This window comes from Coregonus clupeaformis, chromosome 18 (assembly GCF_020615455.1).
Source record: "Coregonus clupeaformis isolate EN_2021a chromosome 18, ASM2061545v1, whole genome shotgun sequence".
Lineage (NCBI taxonomy): Eukaryota > Metazoa > Chordata > Actinopteri > Salmoniformes > Salmonidae > Coregonus > Coregonus clupeaformis.
In genome coordinates this window covers 5,030,923-5,054,583 of record NC_059209.1, presented here as the reverse complement: position 1 = coordinate 5,054,583, position 23,661 = coordinate 5,030,923, and the positions used below count along the sequence as shown (strand labels likewise).

At 48.0% G+C, this 23,661-nt stretch overlaps 1 protein-coding gene and 1 pseudogene across 1 annotated transcript; both read right to left on the bottom strand.

The window, feature by feature from the left end:
* Positions 1 to 485: 485 nt before the first annotated feature.
* LOC121557014 lies at positions 486 to 2,397 on the bottom strand. The gene is made up of 3 exons (XM_045227042.1): positions 2,251 to 2,397; positions 1,533 to 1,725; positions 486 to 1,285 (listed from the first exon to the last, which is right to left on the bottom strand). The coding sequence occupies exons 1-3, from the start codon at positions 2,395 to 2,397 to the stop codon at positions 975 to 977; spliced, it is 651 nt and encodes a 216-aa protein (XP_045082977.1). The 3' UTR covers positions 486 to 974.
* A 59-nt stretch (positions 2,398 to 2,456) lies between these two features.
* On the bottom strand, positions 2,457 to 5,846 carry LOC121557015 (annotated as a pseudogene).
* Positions 5,847 to 23,661: the final 17,815 nt, after the last annotated feature.

Genomic DNA, 23,661 nt, shown 5'->3' with positions numbered 1-23,661 from the left:
TAGCTGCCACCGTTGTATGTTATCGATGTTTGTTTGGTTTTGTCTTAATTGTACACCTGTTTCCATTTAGTGTTCATTATGTCCCCTATAAGTTTCTCGTTTTGTTTGTGGGTATTTGTGTGTAATTGTCCGCCTGTCTGGTGTTGTCAGTTTGGTTTTCCTTGGTCGGACTTTATGGTTACGCATAGTTTGCGTGTACGTTTTACCTCCTGTGTCGAGGTCTTTATTTTTGTATTGAGTGTTTGTTTTCAGTCCAGTAAAGTCGTTTTGACTGAGCCTCTGTTTCCTGCGCCTGATTCCCACCACACATCGACATCAGCCGTTTGACAATTATGTTGTATTGTGTTGTGTTGTGTTGTGTTGTGTTCTATTCTCGTACCTTATTCTATTATTTTCTATTCATTCCATTAAATCATCAGAGAATATTGTGTTTATAAAGGTATTGACATAATGTAAAAAGTTCAACAATACCATCATATTCACATATGCACTACAGTGAGTATGGTTACATGCTGGATAGTCAGATTAATATATTACTATTAATTATATTACTGTGCATGTAAACATACTCAGTAATTTAAAATAATGTATTTTATTACTATTAAAAACATCATAGTCCCTGATCTTGTAGTCTGCAGCCAGTGTACCAGAGTAACACAGGTAGGTTGTGTGGTAGACAGTAGCCTCACAGTGATGTCACCTTGCCTGAGACCTGGGGCTTGTATAGTAAACTACAGACTGATGGGAGTGCCGGTGAGAATGGGGTCCAATCACGTTACACACCAACCACCTCTGGTCAGGATGGCTCCTCCTCAAAGTACTGCTCTCTGTCTCTGATAAATGTTTTGATATCGTCTGAGGTTGTGAGGTGGTATCCATGGCTACCTCTGTCTGTCTGTCTCTCTCAGATCATTTATTAGTATAGTGATATTATATCTTCTGAGGTTGTGAGGTGGTATCCATGGCTACCTGTCTCAGACTGTCTGCTCTTCCAGGTCTTCGACCAGGTAGGGATTTACTTTCTTCAGGACCTGGTAGAAGTGTTCCTGGGCGCGAGCCCCCTTCCTCACAACCATGTCCAGCAGGGCTTGGTTCTGTAGGGTCTTGGTGGATTTACTGACCACCTCCTCCTTCTCCTCAGCATTCAGAACTTTCTGATCCTCCAGATGCGAGAGAATGGGCTGCAAGATTCCCAGGCGAGTTTCTAGAGCAATCCTGTGTTTGGTAATGAAGTCCCGTCCTGAGAAAGTAGGGGGTCTGGCAGGAGTGGCTGCAGGGAGAGGGGCTGGGACAGAGAGAGAAAAAGGGACTATAAACTCAAGTGTATATATTAAGGACATTAAAAGTATGATCAGTTTATATCAGAAAAATAGTATTCATCAATTGTATTGCTCTTACAATACAGGACATCAGTAATTATCTCAGTAATAATACTCTTCCCAGTGGTAGGCCTATCTCTCCTTGGGAGTTAGGAGTTTCCATTACACTGCTTAGTGCTTACAAAACTTTGACTGTTTTATCTGAACCGTTACCTTGATATCTGTAGAAACCCTTCCATGGATATTCACGATTCACAAATAGACTGGACAGTAGGTCTAATGTGGACCAGGCTATATTCTTCTTCTTCTTCAACGTCAGTTCAGCTTTTTTAACTTTGGCAGGTAAGAATACTGCAAACGTTGTGGTGTAGTTTTCGTAGTCTTTATCATTATCAAACTTTTTGGTCTGGATAAAAAAAAGGACAAACATATGACGGCATCAGTTTATGGAATTATACAACATTTGGCATTGAACAACATTAACTTAATCTTGAAGTCTTTGGCCTAGATTCAATCAGTTCCAGCGTTAACCCACGCTAATCGACACCTGCATAGCAGATCCTTGTTTTTATTTAGGCGATATGTGGGAGTTCAACTCGCTGAGCGGCTGCTCTTGTCATTGTCACAAAACCGAAGGTTACGTATATAACCACGGTTATGTGAGCTATATGGATCACTGCAATATATTGGTATCACTCCGCAGCGGACGGATACATCCGAGGTGAGGAATTACAGATTTACTCCCGTGTACATGTGTGTCACGGCTGGGGTCCGCCCATATAGACCCCCATGGCCGCGACACACATTCTCTACATCATTTGAGACGCCTCTAGCGCCGTATAGCTTACGTAACCGTGGTTTCCTTCGTTATGTTTCACTATATTGGATCACTCCAATATATTGGTATACCCATACCAGATTTAGTCGGTGCTAGAGGGATCTGCCAGCCAGCGGCGAAGTCCCAGCGCAGAACCGAGACGCAGGGGCCGTCGATGTGGAACGGGGGTCCCGGCACAGTCCCTGGAAGGGGAGGCGACGCCCAGGACCGCTGAACCAACCGCAGAGGGAGGTGCCACATTTACCCGATAGTACCTAGCAAAGGTGCAAGAGGAAGCCCAGCTGGCCGCAGCACAGATATCAGCGAGGGGCACTCAGTAGAGCCCAGGACGCAGCCACACCTGGTGTTGAATGTGCCACCACAGATCCCAGCACTGGCCTGCCAGCCAGGCGGTATGCTGTCGTAATCATGTCCACGATCCAGTGAGAGAGCCTCTGCTTTGATAGCCCAGCCCCCAGGACCCTCTCACCATAGCAGACAAAGAGCTGGTCTGTTGTTCTCACTGACCGTGTCTGCTCCACATAGGCAGCCAGTGTCCGCACAGGGCACAGCATGCCGGAGGGAGGCCCAGAGGGCACAGCATGCCGGAGGGAGACCCACAGGGCACAGCATGCCGGAGGGAGACCCACAGGGCACAGCATGCCGGAGGGAGGCCCACAGGGCACAGCATGCCGGAGGGAGGCCCACAGGGCACAGCATGCCGGAGGGAGGCCCAGAGGGCACAGCATGCCGGAGGGAGGCCCACAGGGCACAGCATGCCGGAGGGAGGCCCACAGGGCACAGCATGCCGGAGGGAGACCCAGACTCCCCCGCCACTGCCGGGGGGTCGTAAGCAGACAGGATAAAGGGATGTTCACATGCCTGTCTGATAGAACCTTCGGGAGGAACGAAGGGTTGGGGCGGAGAGATATACTCCTCCCACCGGGGTCCATCCGGTAGCACACATAACTTACCGAAAAAGCATGGAGCACCCTCTTCATGGAAGTAATCGCTACCAAGAAAACCACCTTCATAGAGAGGTGTTTCAGGGAGGCATACTCCAACGGTTCAAAAGGCGGCTTTGCCAAAGCTGCCAAGACCACATCCAGATCCCAGCTAGTGATGAGGAGGGGTTTGGGTATGTTTGTGAGATTGATTGTGGACCTGCCATGTCCAACAATCAATCTCCAGGTCAAACCAGGGTGAGCCAGGGTTGAACAGAGTTCAAACTGAACATGATTATTTTTACATGACAAGGCTGTTATTTGTGCATACATAGGAGGAGGGGAAGTCAAATTTCGCCACTATCATAGACTAAGGAAGTGGGCGGAGCGGTCAAGAGGGGGAAACTGAAGACAGTGGTGGGGGAACCCAACAGGGAGGGGTTAAGCTAAAAATGTATGTAAAATGACTATATAAACTGAGAGCGGGGAGGTGGAAAAGGAGATGCTCTGCAGACCACTCGGCTTTGTCCATTGTAATAAAGTATATCTTAATTCTACAAAAACTCTGGAAATACTTTTGTTCTTTGATCAATATCAGGACGGATTTGCCACAACACTAGCCATTGAGCGGGTCCTAGCTGGACGCAGGCGACAAACCCCCTTCATAAACCTGGAGACCAAGGGATGGCGCCCCATTGGCCTGTCCATCCACCCCACATGGCAGGCAGTGTAGAGGCTGCCAAGCCCTCATCCAAGCGAGACTGCAGGTATTGGAGGACATACTGCAACCCGCATGACTCGGGCACAACCTCATTACGAGTGCACCAAGAGCAGATGCTCCGCCATACTGGTCCTGTCCAGCACAGCCTGGATCAGGGGAAAAGGGGGGAATGCGTAAAGCTCAAGCCCTGGCCAATCGTGAGCCAGAGCATCCAAGTCCAGAGGCCCTGGTGGCTCCGACATGGAGTACAACAGGGGGCAGTGTGCATTGCCCAGGGAGGCAAACAGGTCCACCTGCGCCCTACCGAACTTGTCCCACAGGTGCTGCACCACCTGGGAATGTAGGCTCCAGTCCCAAGGTGGTGTGCCCTCCCTCTAGAGCATATCTACTGCCACATTCAGGATGCCAGGTACGTGCGCTGCGCGTAGAGATGCTAGACGTCCCTGAGCCCAGAGAAGGAGCTCCCATGCCATAAGATGGAGACAGTGGGACCTCAGTCCACCCTGATGGTTGATGTAAGCCACCACTGTTGTGTTGTCCGTTCTCACCAGGACATGTCTTCCCTTCAGATGTGGAAGGAAAGACCGCAGGGCCAGCAGTACAGCTCGGAGCTCTAGTGTATTGATGTGCCTGCCGCTCCAAGGGGGTAGCCAACAGCCGCTGGCCAACCTGCCCTTGGTCACACCCCCCCAGGCGATCTGGGAGGCGTCTGTGCTGACCAGCTCCCGGCGGCACATCCTCAGCATCTCCACCCCACCTGAGAGAAAGGAGCAACAGTGCCACCTCAACAATGCCCTGAGGCACTGTGCGGTCACCCGTAGCTGGCGGTGACGGTGGCGCTTCGGTTGCAGCCATCGGGAGTTGAACCACCATTGAAGACGCCGGAGATGGAGCAGGCCCAGGGGAATCAGCAACGAGGCCGCCGTCAGCAAGCCCAACAGGCGTTGGCAGGTCAGACGGATACCACCCGCCCCTGCCGAAAGTGGTTGAGGCAAGATAAGATCGCCTGAACCCTTCTGGTGGGCAGGCGTGCTCTCATGAGGACTGAGTCCAGTTTCATGCCAATGAAGGCCACCCTCTGGGTGGGCGTCAGACGACTCTTCTTGTCGTTTACAGTAATGCTCAGTCTGCCGATTAGGAGCGTGTCTCTGTCTGACAGGACCTGGGTCCTGGTAGGGGCACAAATCAGCCAATTGTCCAGGTAATTGAGGATCAACAACCCTCGGGACGTGAGAGGTGCCAGGACAGCGTCCAACCACTTTGTGAAAGTGTGGGGTGCCAAGGAGAGGCCGAAGGGAAGAACCATGAATTCGTAAGCCGTCCCTTCGAAAGTGAATCGGAGGAACTGTCAATGAACTGGGTGAACAGGAACATGGAAGTACACATCCCTCAGGTCCAGCGTCACAAACCACTGGTCTCTGGACACGGCCTGCAACACGCGGGCTGGAGACAGCATGTGGAACCTCAGTACCTTCAAGTACCCATTGAGGTTGCGGAGGTCCAGAATAGGTCAAAACCCTCTGTCTCTTTTTGGGACCACATAATAAGTGGAGTAGAAGCCATCTAGCCGTTCTGATGTCTCGATCCTGCGGATGACACCCTTGTCCAGGAGTGAGGAGATCTCCAGCCACAGGGTTTTCTTCTTCAGGGGGTCGGCCACCGTGGTGACATGAAGGCCTTTAAAGGACTGGGGCCGGCACCGGATTTGGAGTCGGTACCCCTCGAGCATTGTGGACAACACCCAGGGGGACTCCACACCCTCCTCCCACTTTGCCCTTTGAGACCGGGAGAAGCGGCTGAGGCCGGGGATGGGTGTGTCAGGGGTCCTACCGGGGCCCGCCTCTCCTCTGGCGCCTGGGTTCCCCAGGCACGTCCCTATGGCGATGACAGTTGACAGGTTGTTGCTTCACCGCACGCTGTGCCCCTCCCCGCTGTCGTCCCTCAGCACGAGGCCATGGGGCAGGAGAGGGACCCCCCCGTCGTTCGGGTGCAGGTGGGTGGCGACAGTCCGTCTGCCTTGGACCCGGGGCCTGAGGAGGCGGCATGAACCGTCCCAGGGTCTACCGGTCCCTAGGAACCTTATCGGTCTGCTCCAGAATGTCATCAACCCCTGGGCCAAACGTCAGCCCTGGGGTGATGGGGAGAGTGGCAGATGTGCTCTGGAGAGCAGCTGGGGGACGGGATTGGGCCAGCCAGAGATGGCGCAGGGAGGTAACCACCTGTGCCATGGCCCGTCCGTTGGCGCGGGCCAAATCCCTCTGGAGCAGCGAAAGCAGGCGAGACACCTCCATCGCTTCCCGGAGGAGCTCCTCTGTGCCCTCCTGCAGCCGGGGCAACAGAGTCTGTAGGTAGGCCTGCAGCAGCATGGCACACGTTGGTAAGACGAACAAGAGAGCACTCCTGCAAGGCCTCGCGGAACTCAGCAGAGATGGGGACAGATGGAGAGTCATCACTGTCCACCTATTTGATGTCCAGTGCAGTGGCTACACGAGTGAGTAGGCTCCTCATAGCCTCTTGAGCTGCTGGGGGCGATGAAGCACCGCTGCCGGCTTCTGATGGCCTGTCAGCCTGGTAGCACCGATCACAGCAGTGAACAGTACCAGCATCGTCCCCCAGGAACAGCCTATCACTGGCCAACAGGGAACAGCTGTAGTCGCCACTGAAGCTATCAACCTCCTGACGCAGGGCATGGGCCCTCTGGTCCCAGCGGTCCGACTCCTGCCCCCGTCCAGGACGGGCAGCAGATGGGCTCTGCCTGTGGTGGCTCCGGCCATGCTTCCTGGGAGGGGTACTGGGCCCAGTAGAGGGCCTAACAGCTCTCTGGCGCACCACTCCTGAGGGAGGGAGCTCGTCCCCAGCTCGGCCCACCCACTCGCGCATGGCCTCCAATCGCGCCAGGCGCTGGCGTTCTGAGAACACCACTCAACACAGGCATCCAGTAGGGTGCTCCTCTCCGCGTGGCTCAAACCCAGGCAGTGCATACACGAGGTATGCAGATCCCCAGGGGGGATGCCACTATCACACCTGTCACAAAGGGAAGCCATAAGCTCAGCCAAGCCAACAAGGCCACGACGCCCTGGGAGAGCTTATGTCGTGACCCGCTTGGAGGAATAGGAACCCGGTGAGGGATAAATTACCCAGTACCTCTGGGGAAGACCCCTGTGGGAAAAACAGGCAGACAAAAAAACAGCAACCAGTTAATGGATTTGATTTATTTGTTTTAGTGTTACGCCAACTGCAATATTACCTAGCCGGTTTAATATCCAAGCAGTAAAAACAGCACCATATGATGGAGTATCTCCATTAAGGAACTCCAAAGTAAATGTCTCAACGTAGTGGAAGCCCACCACGATACTCTTACATTCTGCAGGGGAAAGAACAAGAAAAAACCCTGCAGGGTAATTAGCAAAGAACCATGTTAAAGCAATTCACAACACACACATAGAACAAGCCAGTTGGCAAGTTGTGTAAGGTAAATTACAGTTTGTGCAGCAAGAGCCACCATACTAATGGATGCACACGGAGTCGTAGTGTAACGCTAACGAAACACAAGTACGACAAACCACGGGCGGAAGATACAGATCAACCGCAAGCAGCGAGTGGAGCACTCAAGAGGAGGGGCTGGCCATGTGGCCATCTGGTCCAGGCTGCAAACAGCCAGTGAGTAACTTCCACGCAAGATATTACACTTAACAGTGACTTACCAAGCGAACTTCAGAAAGTTTGTACCTCAAACCATACGGACGTCCGCCGAGAAAATGAAAGAGAACGTGTGTCTCGGCCATGGGGTCTATATATAGGGGCGGACCCCAGCCGTGACACAGGTGTACGCGGGAGCAAATCTGTAAATCCTCACCTCGGATGTATCCCTCCGCCGCGGAATGATACCAATATATTGGAGTGATCCAATATAGTGAAACATAACACACCTGTATCAGCCTAATCAAGGTGTAGATTACAACACACGTTCCACTGTTCCAATTTGTAACAATGCTACATGGGATTATTACTAACGCCACTCAGTGCATCTAATGGCAATATCCACGAAAGGTATAATGTCAGTTATGGCATTACAGTAGTCACCTTCATTAGGACAACGTTCCGAGGCAGCAACAACACATGCAGTACAGATTCCAGTTCAGGGTCATCTGATGGTCGGTAGAACAACAACACAAGTGCTTTGATAGGGAAGACAGGAGCATCCTTATCCTTGGTGAGGCCATAATCACAGAATCCAGTGATGTTTATGATGAAGTGTGTTTCTGTTATCTCATGAGGATCGAGAAATTCAATTATGTCATCAGTCACATGGGCTACAGACAGGAAGTCACATCCATCGCCTGGGAAAGAAAAATAAAATAGCATTGTTGGTTAGAAAGTAACAAGAGATAGATAACGATACTCTCACTTTTCTAACTAACTGTGTAGTTACCAGGGTAGATCTCACAGTGTGGTAGGCATAGTTGACAGACAGACCCATTAAGGCATGTAAACTTGAACAGGGGTCCTGCAGGTCTCTTGCCTCTCTGGGCTAGAAGCCTCCTGTTCCAGGGGACTGTCCTATAGAGCACCTCTCCCTCTCCCTCCATCCTAAACTTCAGGCCTGTTATACTGCACTGGAACAGACCTGCACTGGGGCACTGGATCCTGCATTGTATGACAAATGTAAGACATACATTGCATTTAAAATAGGAAAAGCACATTTGAGTTTGCTTGTTGTTGGTGTGTGGGAATAATTCAATGATATCTTAAAAGCAAAATAAATACCTGCACACTGCCAGTATCACGTTGTTTATGGAAGTTGTTTAATTAGATATTTAATAAGTGATACTGGCAAGAGCAGTGTGTGGGTCTTTCTTTTAAAATGACAAATGGCATTAACTGTTCTATAAGACTTCAAATTCTTGAAGTTAAATAAGTTCCATTTAAATGTATCTACTATCCTTTCAGAAATGGAAAACTATGAATGTGTAACGATCCCGGCAGTCTGAGTCGGGTCCTGTCTGGTGACTAGTTTTTCTGTTCGTGATCTCCAGTTTCCCGAGGGTTCGGGAACGCTCCGGGGAGCTCTCTTGATTTCCGCACCTGCATCCCATCAGCAATCTGCACACCTGGTCCTGATCATCACCCTTCTTAGGCTCTGGCCTAACATCCAGTCCCTGCCGGATCGTTAGCCATGAACAGTAGGTTTACCAGAGTATCAGTTTTAGAGCCTAGCGTTAGTTTTGTTGTTTTTGCACCTTGTTGGTTGGTTGCTTACTTACCCCGTTTTGTTCCATCTGCAGTCACCCGTCCGGAACCTTCATCCAACCTCTGCCTGGTGGTCGGCGGCTGCCGACTCCAGGATGGGATCAACCACTGCACCCCCAACAACTAATCAACGCCGCCCGCTCTGTTCCCTGGATTATTCAGCATCACTCTTGAATTTGTAATAAACACTCACCTTCGTTTCAACTTACCTTGTCCTGGTCTGCTTCTGGGTTCTGGCTTAGCAACTCGTGACAGAACGATCCGGCCAGTAATGAACCCAGCGGACCTGGACTCTGTTCGCCATGCCATTACCCATCAGGAGAAGATGTTGGGCCATCATAGCACGGTACTACAGGAGATCGCGTTGTCAGTTCGGAACCTTTCTACCGGTCTGACGGAGGTCCAGAACCAACGCACGTTTCCGGTGGAGGATCCACTACCGGTTTCACCCATCTCGCCTGCCGCTTCTGGAGCTGTGTCCTTCCGTGAGCCCAAGGTTCCGACGCGGATAGATATGAGGGGAGCTGGGAAGATGCCGTTCCTTCCTTATGCAGTGTGGATTAGTGTTCGATCTACAGCCCTACTCTTATGCCACAGACAAGGCTAGGATAGCCTTTGTGATTGCGTTGCTGCGTGGTCGAGCGCTGGAGTGGGCTTCAGCCGTTTGGGAACGACAAGACCCCTGCATGGCTTCATACCAGGGGTTCACGGCCGAGATGAGGAAGCTCTTCGACCATTCCGTCCGAGGGAGGGACGCAGCTAGGCGCCTGTTTTCGCTTCACCAAGGAACTCGCAGCGTGGCCGACTTCGTGATCGAGTTCAAGACGTTGGCTGTGGAGAGTGGGTGGAACGAGGAGTCTCTGCAAGCGGCCTTTTACCAGGGTCTGTCGGAGCAGCTCAAGGATGAGTTGATCTCCTATCCGGAGCCTAGTGACCTGGACAGCTTGGTAGCCTTGTCTATTCGGGTGGATAATCGAGTCCGAGAGCGAAGGAGGGAGAAGCAATGGGGTCCGTCCAATCGATCAGCTTCTCAGTTCCCAGTCGGGTCGGGTGGTGGACCAGAACACGTCGATCATTCTCCACCACAAAGGATTAGTGGAGAGGTCCTCTCTCCCGATTCTGAACCCATGCAAGTGGGGGCGGCACGGGTTAACCAAGGAGGAGCGTCAACATAGACGTAAGACCAACTGCTGCCTCTACTGTGGTAGCTCGGGACATTACATCTCCACTTGTTCCCGGCGGTCGTCAAACTGCCCGGCTCGCTAAAGTTGGGAGGACTTTTAGCCGAGCCAGTTTCAACCTCTCAGTACCTCTGTCAGACCCCGTTTCCCGGCTACCCTTGTGAACAGGAATCAGAGTTTAGCGATTAACGCTTTTATCGATTCAGGTGCCGATGGAAGCTTTCTTGATGCCGAGTTGGTGGAACAGCTGGGGCTTTCCAAGGAGCAATTGCCGGAAGCCATTGAGGCGAACCACTCTGAACGGCAGTAGTCTGGCACGTATCACGATGAGGACTGAACCGGTTAAGATGCGGTTGTCGGGGAATCATTCTGAGATGATTTCATTCTTCATTCTGCCGTCTTCCCATGTTCCTCTGGTCCTTGGATACCCCTGGCTGAAGGAACACAATCCCACGTTCGATTGGTTGACGGGCAAGGTAACGAGTTGGAGCCTTGATTGTCATGCTAACTGTCTCAAGACTGCCTGCCCCCATTCGGTTCCCAGTCAGGTGATTGAGGCTAAACCCCCAGATTTGTCCCTGGTTCCCGAGACATATCACGATTTGGGGGAAGTTTTCAGTAAGCAGAAGGCTCTGTCACTCCCTCCCCACCGACCATATGATTGTGCCATCAACCTGTTCCCTGGAGCTGTCTACCCCAAGGGAAGGTTATACAGTATCTCCCGACCTGAACGTGAGGCTTTGGAGACCTACATCAAGGAGTCCCTAGCTGCTGGTCTCGTTCGTCCTCGTCATCACCCCTGGGGGCAGGATTCTTCTTTGTGGGTAAGAAGGATGGCTCTCTTCGACCGTGTATTGATTATCGGGGGTTGAATGACATCACGGTCAAGAACAAGTATCCCCTGCCCTTGATGAGTTCTGCCTTCGACTCCTTACAGGGTGCTACGGTGTTCACCAAGCTAGACCTACGCAATGCGTATCACATGGTCCGGATCAGAGAGGGGGACGAGTGGTTGACGGGTTTCAATACACCGATGGGTCACTTCGAGTATCAGGTGATGCCGTTTGGACTGACCAATGCTCCAGCGGTATTCCAGAGTATGGTGAACGACGTCCTGAGAGATATGATCGGTCTCTTTGTGTTTGTTTACCTGGATGACATTCTGATCTTCTCGAAGGAACCTTCCGACCACGTCCAGCATGTCCGGCAGGTTCTGCAGCGATTGTTGGAGAATCGCCTGTTCGTGAAGGCCGAGAAGTGCGAGTTTCACGCCCACACGACATTCTTTCTCGGGTACATCATCTCCAGGGGAGAGATTAGGATGGACCAGGAGAAGGTTAGAGCGGTTCTGGAATGGGCCCAGCCCGGTACGAGATTGCAGCTCCAGAGATTTTTGGGGTTTGCGAATTTCTACCGCAGATTCATCCGGGATTACAGCCGTGTGGCCGCTCCGTTAACTGCCTTGACTTCCAGTATCAGGACCTTCAAGTGGAATCCGGAGGCGGATCGAGCGTTTCTGGATTTGAAGAGGCGATTCACCAACGCTCCGATTCTCTCTCAACCGGACACGGCCCGTCAGTTCGATCGTTGAAGTGGACGCGTCTGATGTGGGAGTTGGCGCCATCCTGTCGCAGCGATGCTCCACGGACAGTAAACTCCATCCCTGCGCCTACTACTCTCGTCGCCTTTCGCCTGCGGAGAGGAATTACGATGTGGGTAACCGGGAGCTTCTCGCGGTGAAACTTGCCTTGGAGGAGTGGCGCCACTGGTTGGAGGGGGCGGAGCAACCGTTTATTGTCTGGACTGACCACAAGAATCTTGCTTACGTGCAATCGGCTAAACGTCTCAACTCCCCGTCAGGCCAGGTGGGCGTTGTTTTTGGACGATTCAAGTTTTCCCTGACGTTCCGACCTGGATCTAAGAACGGCAAGGCGGACGCCTTGTCCCGGATGTTCTCCAAGACGGAGGAGAGTGGGTCCAAGACCGAGACAATTCTCCCCCGGAACTGCGTCGTGGGAGCAGTTATGTGGAAGATTGAGGAGGAGGTGCTGGCGGCCCTTCGGACTCAGCCCGGTCCCGGTAACGGTCCACCCGGTCGGTTGTTTGTGCCTGAGTCGGTTCGTCCTGCTGTCCTCAAATGGTCCCACGCCAGCAAGATGGCTTGTCACCCTGGCGTGGCTCGGACAATGGCGTTTCTTCGCAGACGTTTTTGGTGGCCTGCCATGGCCGAGGATACTCGGGGTTTTGTTGCTGCCTGTCCAGTGTGTGCACAGAATAAGAGTACCAATCGGCCCAGCTCTGGACTACTTCACCCCCTTCCTATTCCCCGGCGACCATGGTCGCATCTGGCCCTGGACTTCGTCACTGGGTTGCCCGCTTCTGAGGGGAACACGGTCGTTCTGACTATCGTGGACAGATTCAGCAAGTTCGCCCACTTTGTGCCAATTGCCAAGCTTCCCTCTGCCTCGGAGACGTCCGAGATCCTGGTTAGGGAGGTTTTCAGGGTCCACGGTTTGCCCAGTGATATCGTTTCCGACCGTGGCCCTCAGTTTACCTCTGCTGTCTGGAAGTCCTTCTGTTTGGCCATTGGAGCTACAGTCAGTCTCACATCTGGTTTTCACCCCCAATCCAATGGTCAGGCGGAGAGAGCCAACCAGAAGATGGAATCCACGCTACGCTGTCTGGTCTCTTCCAACCCCACCTCCTGGGTCTCTCAGTTGCCTTGGGTTGAGTATGCCCACAATACTCTCCCTACATCTGCCACTGGGATGTCTCCCTTCCAGTGCCTGTATGGCTACCAACCTCCCCTGTTCCCTTCTCAGGAGAGGGGAGCTCTCAGTGCCTTCTGTTCAGGCCCATATTCGTCGTTGCCACCGGACCTGGCATCGGGCCAGAAGGGCACTCCTTAGAGTTTCGGACCGGTATCAGCTCCAGGCGAATCGTCGCGGATCCCCGCTCCCACCTATACCGTCGGAGATAGGGTTTGGTTGGCCACACGGGATCTTCCGTTACGGACTGAGTCTAGGAAGTTGTTACCGAAGTTCATTGGTCCGTTTGTGGTGGAGAAGGTGATCAATCCAGTGGCAGTTCGACTCAAACTACCGAGGACGCTCAGAGTCCATCCCACCTTTCATGTCTCCTGCCTCAAGCCTGTCTTCCTCAGTCCTCTGTTGCCTCCTCCGCCTCCTCCTCCTCCTCCTCGGATGATCGGAGGTGGTCCTGCCTACACGGTGCGTCGCATCATGGATTCCAGACGGCGGGGCCGGGGTTTCCAGTATCTCGTGGACTGGGAGGGGTATGGTCCTGAAGAGAGGAGTTGGATTCCGCGGCGACAGGTCCTAGATGCTGACCTCATCAGTGACTTCTACCGCCTCCATCCTGGCGCTCCGGGGAGTCCGCCCGGTGGCGTTCGTCGGAGGGGGGGTACTGTAACGATCCCGGCAGTCTGAGTCGGGTCCTGTCTGGTGACTAGTTTTTCTGTTCGTGATCTCCAGTTTCCCGAGGGTTCGGGGAACGCTCCGGGGAGCTCTCTTGATTTCCGCACCTGCATCCCATCAGCAATCTGCACACCTGGTCCTGATCATCACCCTTCTTAGGCTCTGGCCTAACATCCAGTCCCTGCCGGATCGTTAGCCATGAACAGTAGGTTTACCAGAGTATCAGTTTTAGAGCCTAGCGTTAGTTTTGTTGTTTTTGCACCTTGTTGGTTGGTTGCTTACTTACCCCGTTTTGTTCCATCTGCAGTCACCCGTCCGGAACCTTCATCCAACCTCTGCCTGGTGGTCGGCGGCTGCCGACCCAGGATGGGATCAACCACTGCACCCCCAACAACTAATCAACGCCGCCCGCTCTGTTCCCTGGATTATTCAGCATCACTCTTGAATTTGTAATAAACACTCACCTTCGTTTCAACTTACCTTGTCCTGGTCTGCTTCTGGGTTCTGGCTTAGCAACTCGTGACAGAATGTAAAAACAAGTAAGAGAATACCAAGTTACCGGTATGTTCCAAGGTCCTCCTGATCATTGATTACTGGTTCAAAGTCCTCAGGAAACCTCTAAAATGTAAAAACAATATATACTGAACAAATATTTGTTATTATAAACTGGGTGGTTCGAGCCCTGAATGCTGATTGGCTGACACCCGTGGTATATCAGACCTTATACCACAGGTATGACAAAACATTTATTTTTACTGTTCTAATTACGTTGGTAACCAGTTTATAATAGCAACAAGGCACCTCTGGGGTTTGTGGTATATGGCCAATATATCATGGATAAGGGTTGTATGCAGGCTGTTTACAGCCCTTAGCCATGGTATCTATTTATGGTAAATTGGCCATATACCACACCCCCTCTGGCCTTATTGCTTCAATATTCAACTGGTCTGTCGGTCGGTCTGTCTGTCTTTCCAGTGAAGGTCTTACCAGAGGAGGGTCAGTAGTACACAGGCCCTGGTCCACTATTCTACATTCTGTGATGTTTAACTTCTCCATGGCATTAGGTAAGCTTTATAAACTATGTGATGTTTAACTTCCCCATGGCATTAGGTGCCTTATAAACTCTGTGATGTTTAACTTCTCCATGGCATTAGGTAAGCTTTATAAACTCTGTGATGTTTAACTTCCCCATGGCATTAGGTACGCTTTATAAACTCTGTGATGTTTAACTTCCCCATGGCATTAGGTGCTTTATAAACTCTGTGATGTTTAACTTCTCCATGGCATTAGGTGCTTTATAAACTCTGTGATGTTTAACTTCTCCATGGCATTAGGTGCTTTATAAACTATGTGATGTTAAGCCTTAAACTGACTACTGATATAAAATAAATAACATGAATATATTAATATTGTTAAGACGTACTAGAGTATTTATACTGGTCTCTCAATATCATCATAAAATAGATTACAGTTGGAACTTTAGCGCACGCACGCACACAAACACACACACACACACACACACACACAAACACACACAAACACACTCACACACACACACACACTCACACACACACACACACACACACACACACACACACACACACACACACACACACAGTAGATTGCAGTGTCTTTAAATAATACTGTGATCTACTGTATGGGGTTTGCGCACAACGACTTTTGATATGGCAACTAGTCTTACCTTTCTTACGTTCAGCAACTTCAGGTCGTCCTCCAGACTAAAGATCTCAGTCTCCAGACGACTACATCTATCCATTCTGATAGAGTTGTTAAAGGGGAAATCCACTGCTTTTAAAGTGTATTATCTCTCCAGCACCATACCAGTAGACTTACATATTCAATCTTACCAGTGGCTATCAATCAAATGTGTTTATGAAGCCCTTTTTATATCAGCAGTTGTGACAAAGTGCTTATACAGAATCCCAGCCTAAAACCCCAAACACCAAGCAATGCAGAGGCAGAAGCATTGTGGCTGGGAAAAACTCACTAGAAGGCAGGAACCTAAAAAGAAACCTAGAGAGGAACCAGGCTCCGAGGGGTGGCCCTGGCTGTACCAGGTAGATAATAGATAATATACTCTATGTTCACTCATATCCACTCTGAGGGGTGGCCCTGGCTGTACCAGGTAGATAATAGATAATATACTCTATGTCCACTCATATCCACTCTGAGGGGTGGCCCTGGCTGTACCAGGTAGATAATAGATAATATACTCTATGTTCACTCATATCCACTCTGAGGGGTGGCCCTGGCTGTACCAGGTAGATAATAGATAATATACTCTGTGTTCACTCACATTCCAGAAGAGGTCCTGAGGAGTTTGCTGGACGGCTCTTCACTCTCCTCCCCTGCTGGCTTCCTTTCCTTCTCAGAGGCAGATACCTCCTACACACACAGACACACACACACACACACACACGCACACACACACAAATAAAAAAAGTTTACCAAGTACAATGTAGAACATAAACTAGTTCAGCCTTCTTCACCCCCCCTCGAATGACGTGAAAGGACTAGCTATAAATTCATAGGATATTACTGCGTTATGAATTCATAGCTAGATAATAACCTAGACATTTTAATGTTGGCCTATGAACTATTACATCACGTTGTTGCGTTTCATCGTGCAAGTTTCTTTTCCGGCACATCCGAGTTGCTGTAAGTGAAATATGAAACGGATACAATGTAGCCTACTTTACTATCAACAAACTTTACCAGAGACTTTACCACTAATATATCCACGAAATAACAGCATACTCTGTTTTTCCCCAAACTATTTTCTTACCTTGGATGGGTCCATTTTTAGACACTACAGGTGCAGACTGGAAAGTAATGAAGCCTGATAGTAGAGCGCTCCAGTTTCCTGGTTTTCAGCAGCCCATCTCATCCTGTGGCACATCCTCCCTATTGGTCTCTAGTAGTGCGTCGCCCTCTAGTGGACAAACTGACACCAAACCAAAACAGGTGGGCGAGAGAAGCCGTTCTTATCCAGTAATAAAGTCTTTGATATTATCTTGTTCTTTATGTTTCCAGTTGAATCACAGGTTGTATTTGTAATTAAACAATGTTCTGATTCTTTTAGTGGCTTTGTGGGATTGATTTAACATATGAAGAACACATCAAAAATATATGTTATTCATCGTAGGAGTAGGGTTGCAAAATTCCCGAACGTTCAATAAATTGCCTGGTTTTCCAGGTGATTCCGGATTTCCTGCGTATTCTCTCCTGATTCCGGGAATCCTCCAACAGGGATTTCGGGAAAACCAGGGAAACCTATGTAGGACACTTATCCTTGTCTTTAGGGCATCCTGGTGGTTCAGCAGGAAATTACACTTTAATGTGTGATGATTGGGAAGAGGTGGAGGTGGAGGAAGAAGTGGAGCCATGGGCATGTGGTGCTGTGAGGGAGAAATGAGAGAGAGTGAGAAAGAAAGAGCGAGAGAGAGAGAGAGAGAGAGAGAGAGAGAGAGAGAGAGAGAGAGAGTCAGCCTAAAACATGTAATACATGTTAGATGGAAATGAATACAGTAGAGTATACTCAAGATGCAATTGACACATGGTATCATATTATCATCAGACAGGTCAATTCATACATGTTGTCATATTTCATAAGACAGGTCAATTCATACATGTTGTCATATTATCATAAGACAGGTCAATTCATACATGTTATCATATTATCATAAGACAGGTCAATTCATACATGTTGTCATATTATCATCAGACATGTAAAGTGTCAGTCCCATGTTTCATGAGCTGAAACAAAAGATCCCAAAAATGTTCCATATTCACAAAAAGCTTATTTCTCTCAAATTTCTCTCAAGAATTTGGCAGTATGTCTAACTGGCCTCACAACCGCAGACCACGTGTAACCTCACCAGCCCAGGACCTCCACGTCCGGCTTCTTCACCAGCGGGATCGTCTGAGACCAGCCACCCTGACAGCTGAGGAAATGGAGGAATATTTCTGTCTGTAATAAAGCCCCTTTGTGGGGAAAAACTAATTCTGATTGGCTGGGCCTGGCTCCCCCAGTAGGTGGGCCTATGCCCTCTCAAGCCCACCCATGGCTGTGCCCCTGCCCAATCGTGAAATCCATAGATTAGGGCCTAATGAATTTATTTCAATTGACTGATTTCCTAATATAAATGTTTGTTCAGTATAGATTCATGTAATTGAAAAACACTATAAGATATTATATACACCAGGGTTTTGCTCAATTCAGAATTTGGGAATTGACTCCCATTCAACTCATGAGTTGAAATTCAAATTCAATTGGCCACACCCCACGGGATGTAGAATTTGAATTTCCGTGACAGGAAGTATAATTTAATTCAGTGCAATTCAAATAAATTTCACTCAGTCATAGAACATGAGAGTTTCATTGAATCTGACAGGTCACACTTCCAGATACCAAAGAATATATAACTTTTCTCTGGAAACAATGTTCATATACTCTATTAACCTTAGTCCTTAGAATATACCATTATATTTCCACCAACCATTTCATTTGTTTGTCTTCTTTTTGAAGGCTTCAGGGTTAACTTGAGGGTTAAGCTAATGCATTGTGGGAAATGTAGTATTTCCCCCATATTGAACAACATTTAAGTGATTAATGAAATATAATAACTTCAAGTTGTGTTTTCCTTGATCATTCATTTCAATAGTTTGTCCTGAAAATCAATTGTTTCATCAATATTTTATATGCATGTTTATTACAACATGTTTGATATTTAATTTACAATATTTATATTTGTATAGACTACAACTATAGAACAGAAGAGGCATTTTAATTTAATTTAATTCCACTGAATTCAACTCTATTTCCTTTCATAAAAATTGCATTTCTGTATCCTACTTATTACTTCAATTAAAATTCAATAATTGAATTGGATTTATGAGCCATTCTCAATTAAATTCTGAATTGACCAGGACCCTGTTATACACTGCAAAATATACATATGTCCCTGAGAGTGAAATGAGTGCCTGTCATTCAGTCTGATTAAAGCTGGAATCGTTAATGGTGAAACAGCCACGTCCGTTCGAGATATTACAACAACAAAGAAGTTATTGGGAACAACCACACTGTTTTCCCCTCAGACATCATTGCACACGATAGAAGAGCACAATATGAACTGCAATTATTTTTACCATGTTGCACGACGCTCCGCAGCTAGGCAACAAAAACAATAACAAAGGTGGTGGGGAGGCCAGTGGTGCTGCTTCCCCCTACTGCTGATTCCAATATGGCCGAAACGTCATAGATATTAGTATTCAGACCCCTTGACTTTTTCCACATTTTGTTATGTTACAGCTTTATTAAAAAATTTATATTTTTTAAAATACATATATATATATACAGTGGGGAGAACAAGTATTTGATACACTGCCGATTTTGCAGGTTTTCCTACTTACAAAGCATGTAGAGGTCTGTAATTATTTATCATAGGTACACTTCAACTGTGAGAGACAGAATCTAAAACAAAAATCCAGAAAATCACATTGTATGATTTTTAAGTAATTAATTTGCATTTTATTGCATGACATAAGTATTTGATCACCTACCAACCAGTAAGAATTCCGGCTCTCACAGACCTGTTAGTTTTTCTTTAAGAAGCCCTCCTGTTCTCCACTCATTACCTGTATTAACTGCACCTGTTTGAACTCCTTACCTGTCCACACATTCAATTCAACAGACTTCAACCTCTCCACAATGGCCAAGACCAGAGAGCTGTGTAAGGACATCAGGGATACAATTGTAGACCTGCACAAGGCTGGGATGGGCTACAGGACAATAGGCAAGCAGCTTGGTGAGAAGGCAACAACTGTTGGTGCAATTATTAGAAAATGGAAGAAGTTCAAGATGACGGTCAATCACCCTCGGTCTGGGGCTCCATGCAAGATCTCACCTCATGGGGCATCAATGATCATGAGGAAGATAAGGGATCAGCCCAAAACTACACGGCAGGACCTGGTCAATGACCTGAAGAGAGCTGGGACCACAGTCTTAAAGAAAATCATTAGTAACACACTACGCCGTCATGGATTTAAATCCTGCAGCGCACGCAAGGTCCCCCTGATCAAGCCAGCGCATGTCCAGGCCATCTGAAGTTTGCCAATGACCATCTGGGTGATCCAGAGGAGGAATGGGAGAAGGTCATGTGGTCTGATGAGACAAAAATAGAGCTTTAACTCCACTCGCCGTGTTTGGAGGAAGAAGAAGGATGAGTACAACCCCAAGAACACCATCCCAACCGTGAAGCATGGAGGTGGAAACATCATTCTTTGGGGATGCTTTTCTGCAAAGGGGACAGGACGACTGTACCGTATTGAGGGGAGGATGGATGGGGCCATGTATCGCGAGATCTTGGCCAACAACCTCCTTCCCTCAATAAGAGCATTGAAGATGGGTCGTGGCTCTTCCAGCATGACAATGACCCGAAACACACAGCCAGGGCAACTAAGGAGTGGCTCCGTAAGAAGCATCTCAAGGTCCTGGAGTGGCCTAGCCAGTCTCCAGACCTGAACCCAATAGAACATCTTTGGAGGGAGCTGAAAGTCCGTATTGCCCAGCGACAGCCCCGAAACCTGAAGGATCTGGAGAAGGTCTGTATGGAGGAGTGGGCCAAAATCCCTGCTGCAGTGTGTGCAAACCTGGTCAAGACCTACAGGAAACGTATGATCTCTGTAATTGCAAACAAAGGTTTCTGTACCAAATATTAAGTTCTGCTTTTCTGATGTATCAAATACTTATGTCATGCAATAAAATGCACATTCATTACTTTAAAATCATAGAATGTGATTTTCTGGATTTTTGTTTTAGATTCCATCTCTCACAGTTGAAGTGTACCTATGATACATATTACAGACCTCTACATGCTTTGTAAGTAGGAAAACCTGCAAAATCGGCAGTGTATCAAATACTTGTTCTCCCCACTGTATATATATATATATATATATATATATATATATAACATTTACATTTTAGTCATTTAGCAGACGCTCTTATCCAGAGCGACTTACAGTTAGTGAGTGCATACATTTTACATACAATTAACACTGTTTGTACAGTACTTATGCATTTAAAATGATTTATCTTTTGACAAACTTTTAAAATATGAATGCATAATTTTCATGCATAGCATTTGCTGCATGACAAAATAACTGAAACGTACAGTGGCTTATATAACATTAACATTCTGGTAAAAAATTTAATGTCATCCATTCAGAATAAAAAACTAATATTTACACCTGAGAGTTTGAGCAGTTTCGTTGTTCCAGGTAGGTTCTATTTCAGTAGTACGCATACTGATCATAACCTGTAGATGTCAGCCCTCTGAGCTCTGTTGGCAGAAGTGTTGTTATATATATATATATTATATATATATATATATATTATATATATATACACACTGCTCAAAAAAATTATAGGAACACTTAAACAACACAATGTAACTCCAAGTCAATCACACTTCTGTGAAAACAAACTGTCCACTTAGGAAGCAACACTGATTGACAAAAAATGTCACATGCTGTTGTGCAAATGGATTAGACAACAAGTGGAAATTATAGGCAATTAGCAAGACACCCCCAATAAAGGAGTGGTTCTGCAGGTGGTGACCACAGACCACTTCTCAGTTCCTATGCTTCCTGGCTGATGTTTTGGTCACTTTTGAATGCTGGTGGTGCTTTCACTCTAGTGGTAGCATGAGACGGAGTCTACAACCCACACAAGTGGCTCAGGTAGTGCAGCTCATCCAGGATTGCACATCAATGCGAGCTGTGGCAAGAAGGTTTGCTGTGTCTGTCAGCGTAGTGTCCAGAGCATGGAGGCGCTACCAGGAGACAGGCCAGTACATCACGAGACGTGGAGGAGGCCGTAGGAGGGCAACAACCCAGCAGCAGGACTGCTACCTCCACCTTTGTGCAAATGTGTCTGCTCAAACGGTCAGAAACAGACTCCATGAGGGTGGTATGAGGGCCCGACGTCCACAGGTGGGGGTTGTACTTACAGCCCAACACCGTGCAGGACGTTTGGCATTTGCCAGAGAACACCAAGATTGGCAAATTCGCCACTGGCGCCCTGTGCTCTTCACAGATGAAAGCAGGCTCACACTGAGCATGTGACAGACGTGACAGAGTCTGGAGACGCCGTGGAGAACGTTCTGCTGCCTGCAACATCCTCCAGCATGACCGGTTTGGCGGTGGGTCAGTCATGGTGTGGGGTGGCATTTCTTTGGGGGGCCGCACAGCCCTCCATGTGCTCGCCAGAGGTAGCCTGACTGCCATTAGGTACCAAGGTCTCCCTTGTGAGACCATATGCTGGTGCGGTTGGCCCTGGGTTCCTCCTAATGCAAGACAATGATAGACCTCATGTGGCTGGAGTGTGTCAGCAGTTCCTGCAAGAGGAAGGCATTGATGGTATGGACTGGCCCGCCCGTTCCCCAGACCTGAATCCAATTGAGCACATCTGGGACATCATGTCTCGCTCCATCCACCAACGCCACGTTGCACCACAGACTGTCCAGGAGTTGGCGGATGCTTTAGTCCAGGTCTGGGAGGAGATCCCTCAGGAGACCATCCGCCCCCTCATCAGGAGCATGCCCAGGCGTTGTAGGGAGGTCATACAGGCACGTGGAGGCCACACACACTACTGAGCCTCATTTTGACTTGTTTTAAGGACATTACATCAAAGTTGGATCAGCCTGTAGTGTGGTTTTCCACTTTAATTTTGAGGGTGACTCCAAATCCAGACCTCCATGGGTTGATACATTTGATTTCCATTGATCATTTTTGTGTGATTTTGTTGTCAGCACATTCAACTATGTAAAGAAAAAAGTATTTAATAAGATTATTTCATTCATTCAGATCTAGGATGTGTTATTTTAGTGTTCCCTTAATTTTTTTGAGCAGTGTATATATATGTGATATATATATCACATTTACATAAGAATTCAGACCCTTTATTCAGTACTTTGTTGAAGCACCTTTGGCAGCGATTACAGCCTTGAGTCTTCTTGGGTATGACGCTACAAGCTTGGGACACCTGTATTTGGGGAGTTTCTCCCATTTTTCTCTGCAGATCCTCACAAGCTCTGTCAGGTTGGATGGGGAGTGTCACCTCCATGACCAAGGCCATTCTCCCCCGATTGCTCAGTGTGGCCAGCTCTAGGAAGAGTCTTGGTAGTTCCAAACTTCTTCCATTTAAGAATGATGGAGGCCACTGTGTTCTTGGGGACCTTCAATGCTGCAGAAAAGTTTTTCTTCCCTGTGCCTCGACACAATCCTGTCTTGGAGCTCTACGGACAATTCCTTCGACCTCATGGCTTGGTTCTTGCTCTCACATGCACTGTCAACTGTGGGACCTTATTTAGACAGGTGTGTGCCTTTCCATATCGTGTCCAATCAATAGAATTGACCACAGGTAGACTCCAATCAAGTTGTAAAAACATCTCAAGGAAAATCAATGGAAACAGGTTGCACCTGAGCTCAATTTCGAGTCTTATAGCAAAGGGTCTGAATACTTATGTAAATAAGGTATTTGTTTTTTATTTTTAATACATTTGCAAACATTTCTAAAAACCTGTTTTCGCTTTGTCATTATGGGATATTGTGTGTAGATTGATGAGGAAATGTTTTTATTTAATCCATTTTAGAATAAGGCTGTAATGTCACAAAATGTGGAAAAAGTCAAGGGGTCTGAATACTTTCCAAATGCACTGTATATTTGTAATCTCAATTTAATTGAATTGAGACAGAGAGATTAAATAGATTAATGCAATTATAAAACACTATCCCAGATATTTCTACACTACAAAATATACCATATTTCCCTGAGAGTGAAATGAGTCCCTGAGATTCAGTCTGATTAATGTCGATATGGTAGAAAAAAAAGGATATATTTAATCTCAAGAGCTACATTTTTGCCTATTTCTCTGTCCTATAAGAGTGAGAGTCTATTTCTCTTTCCTATA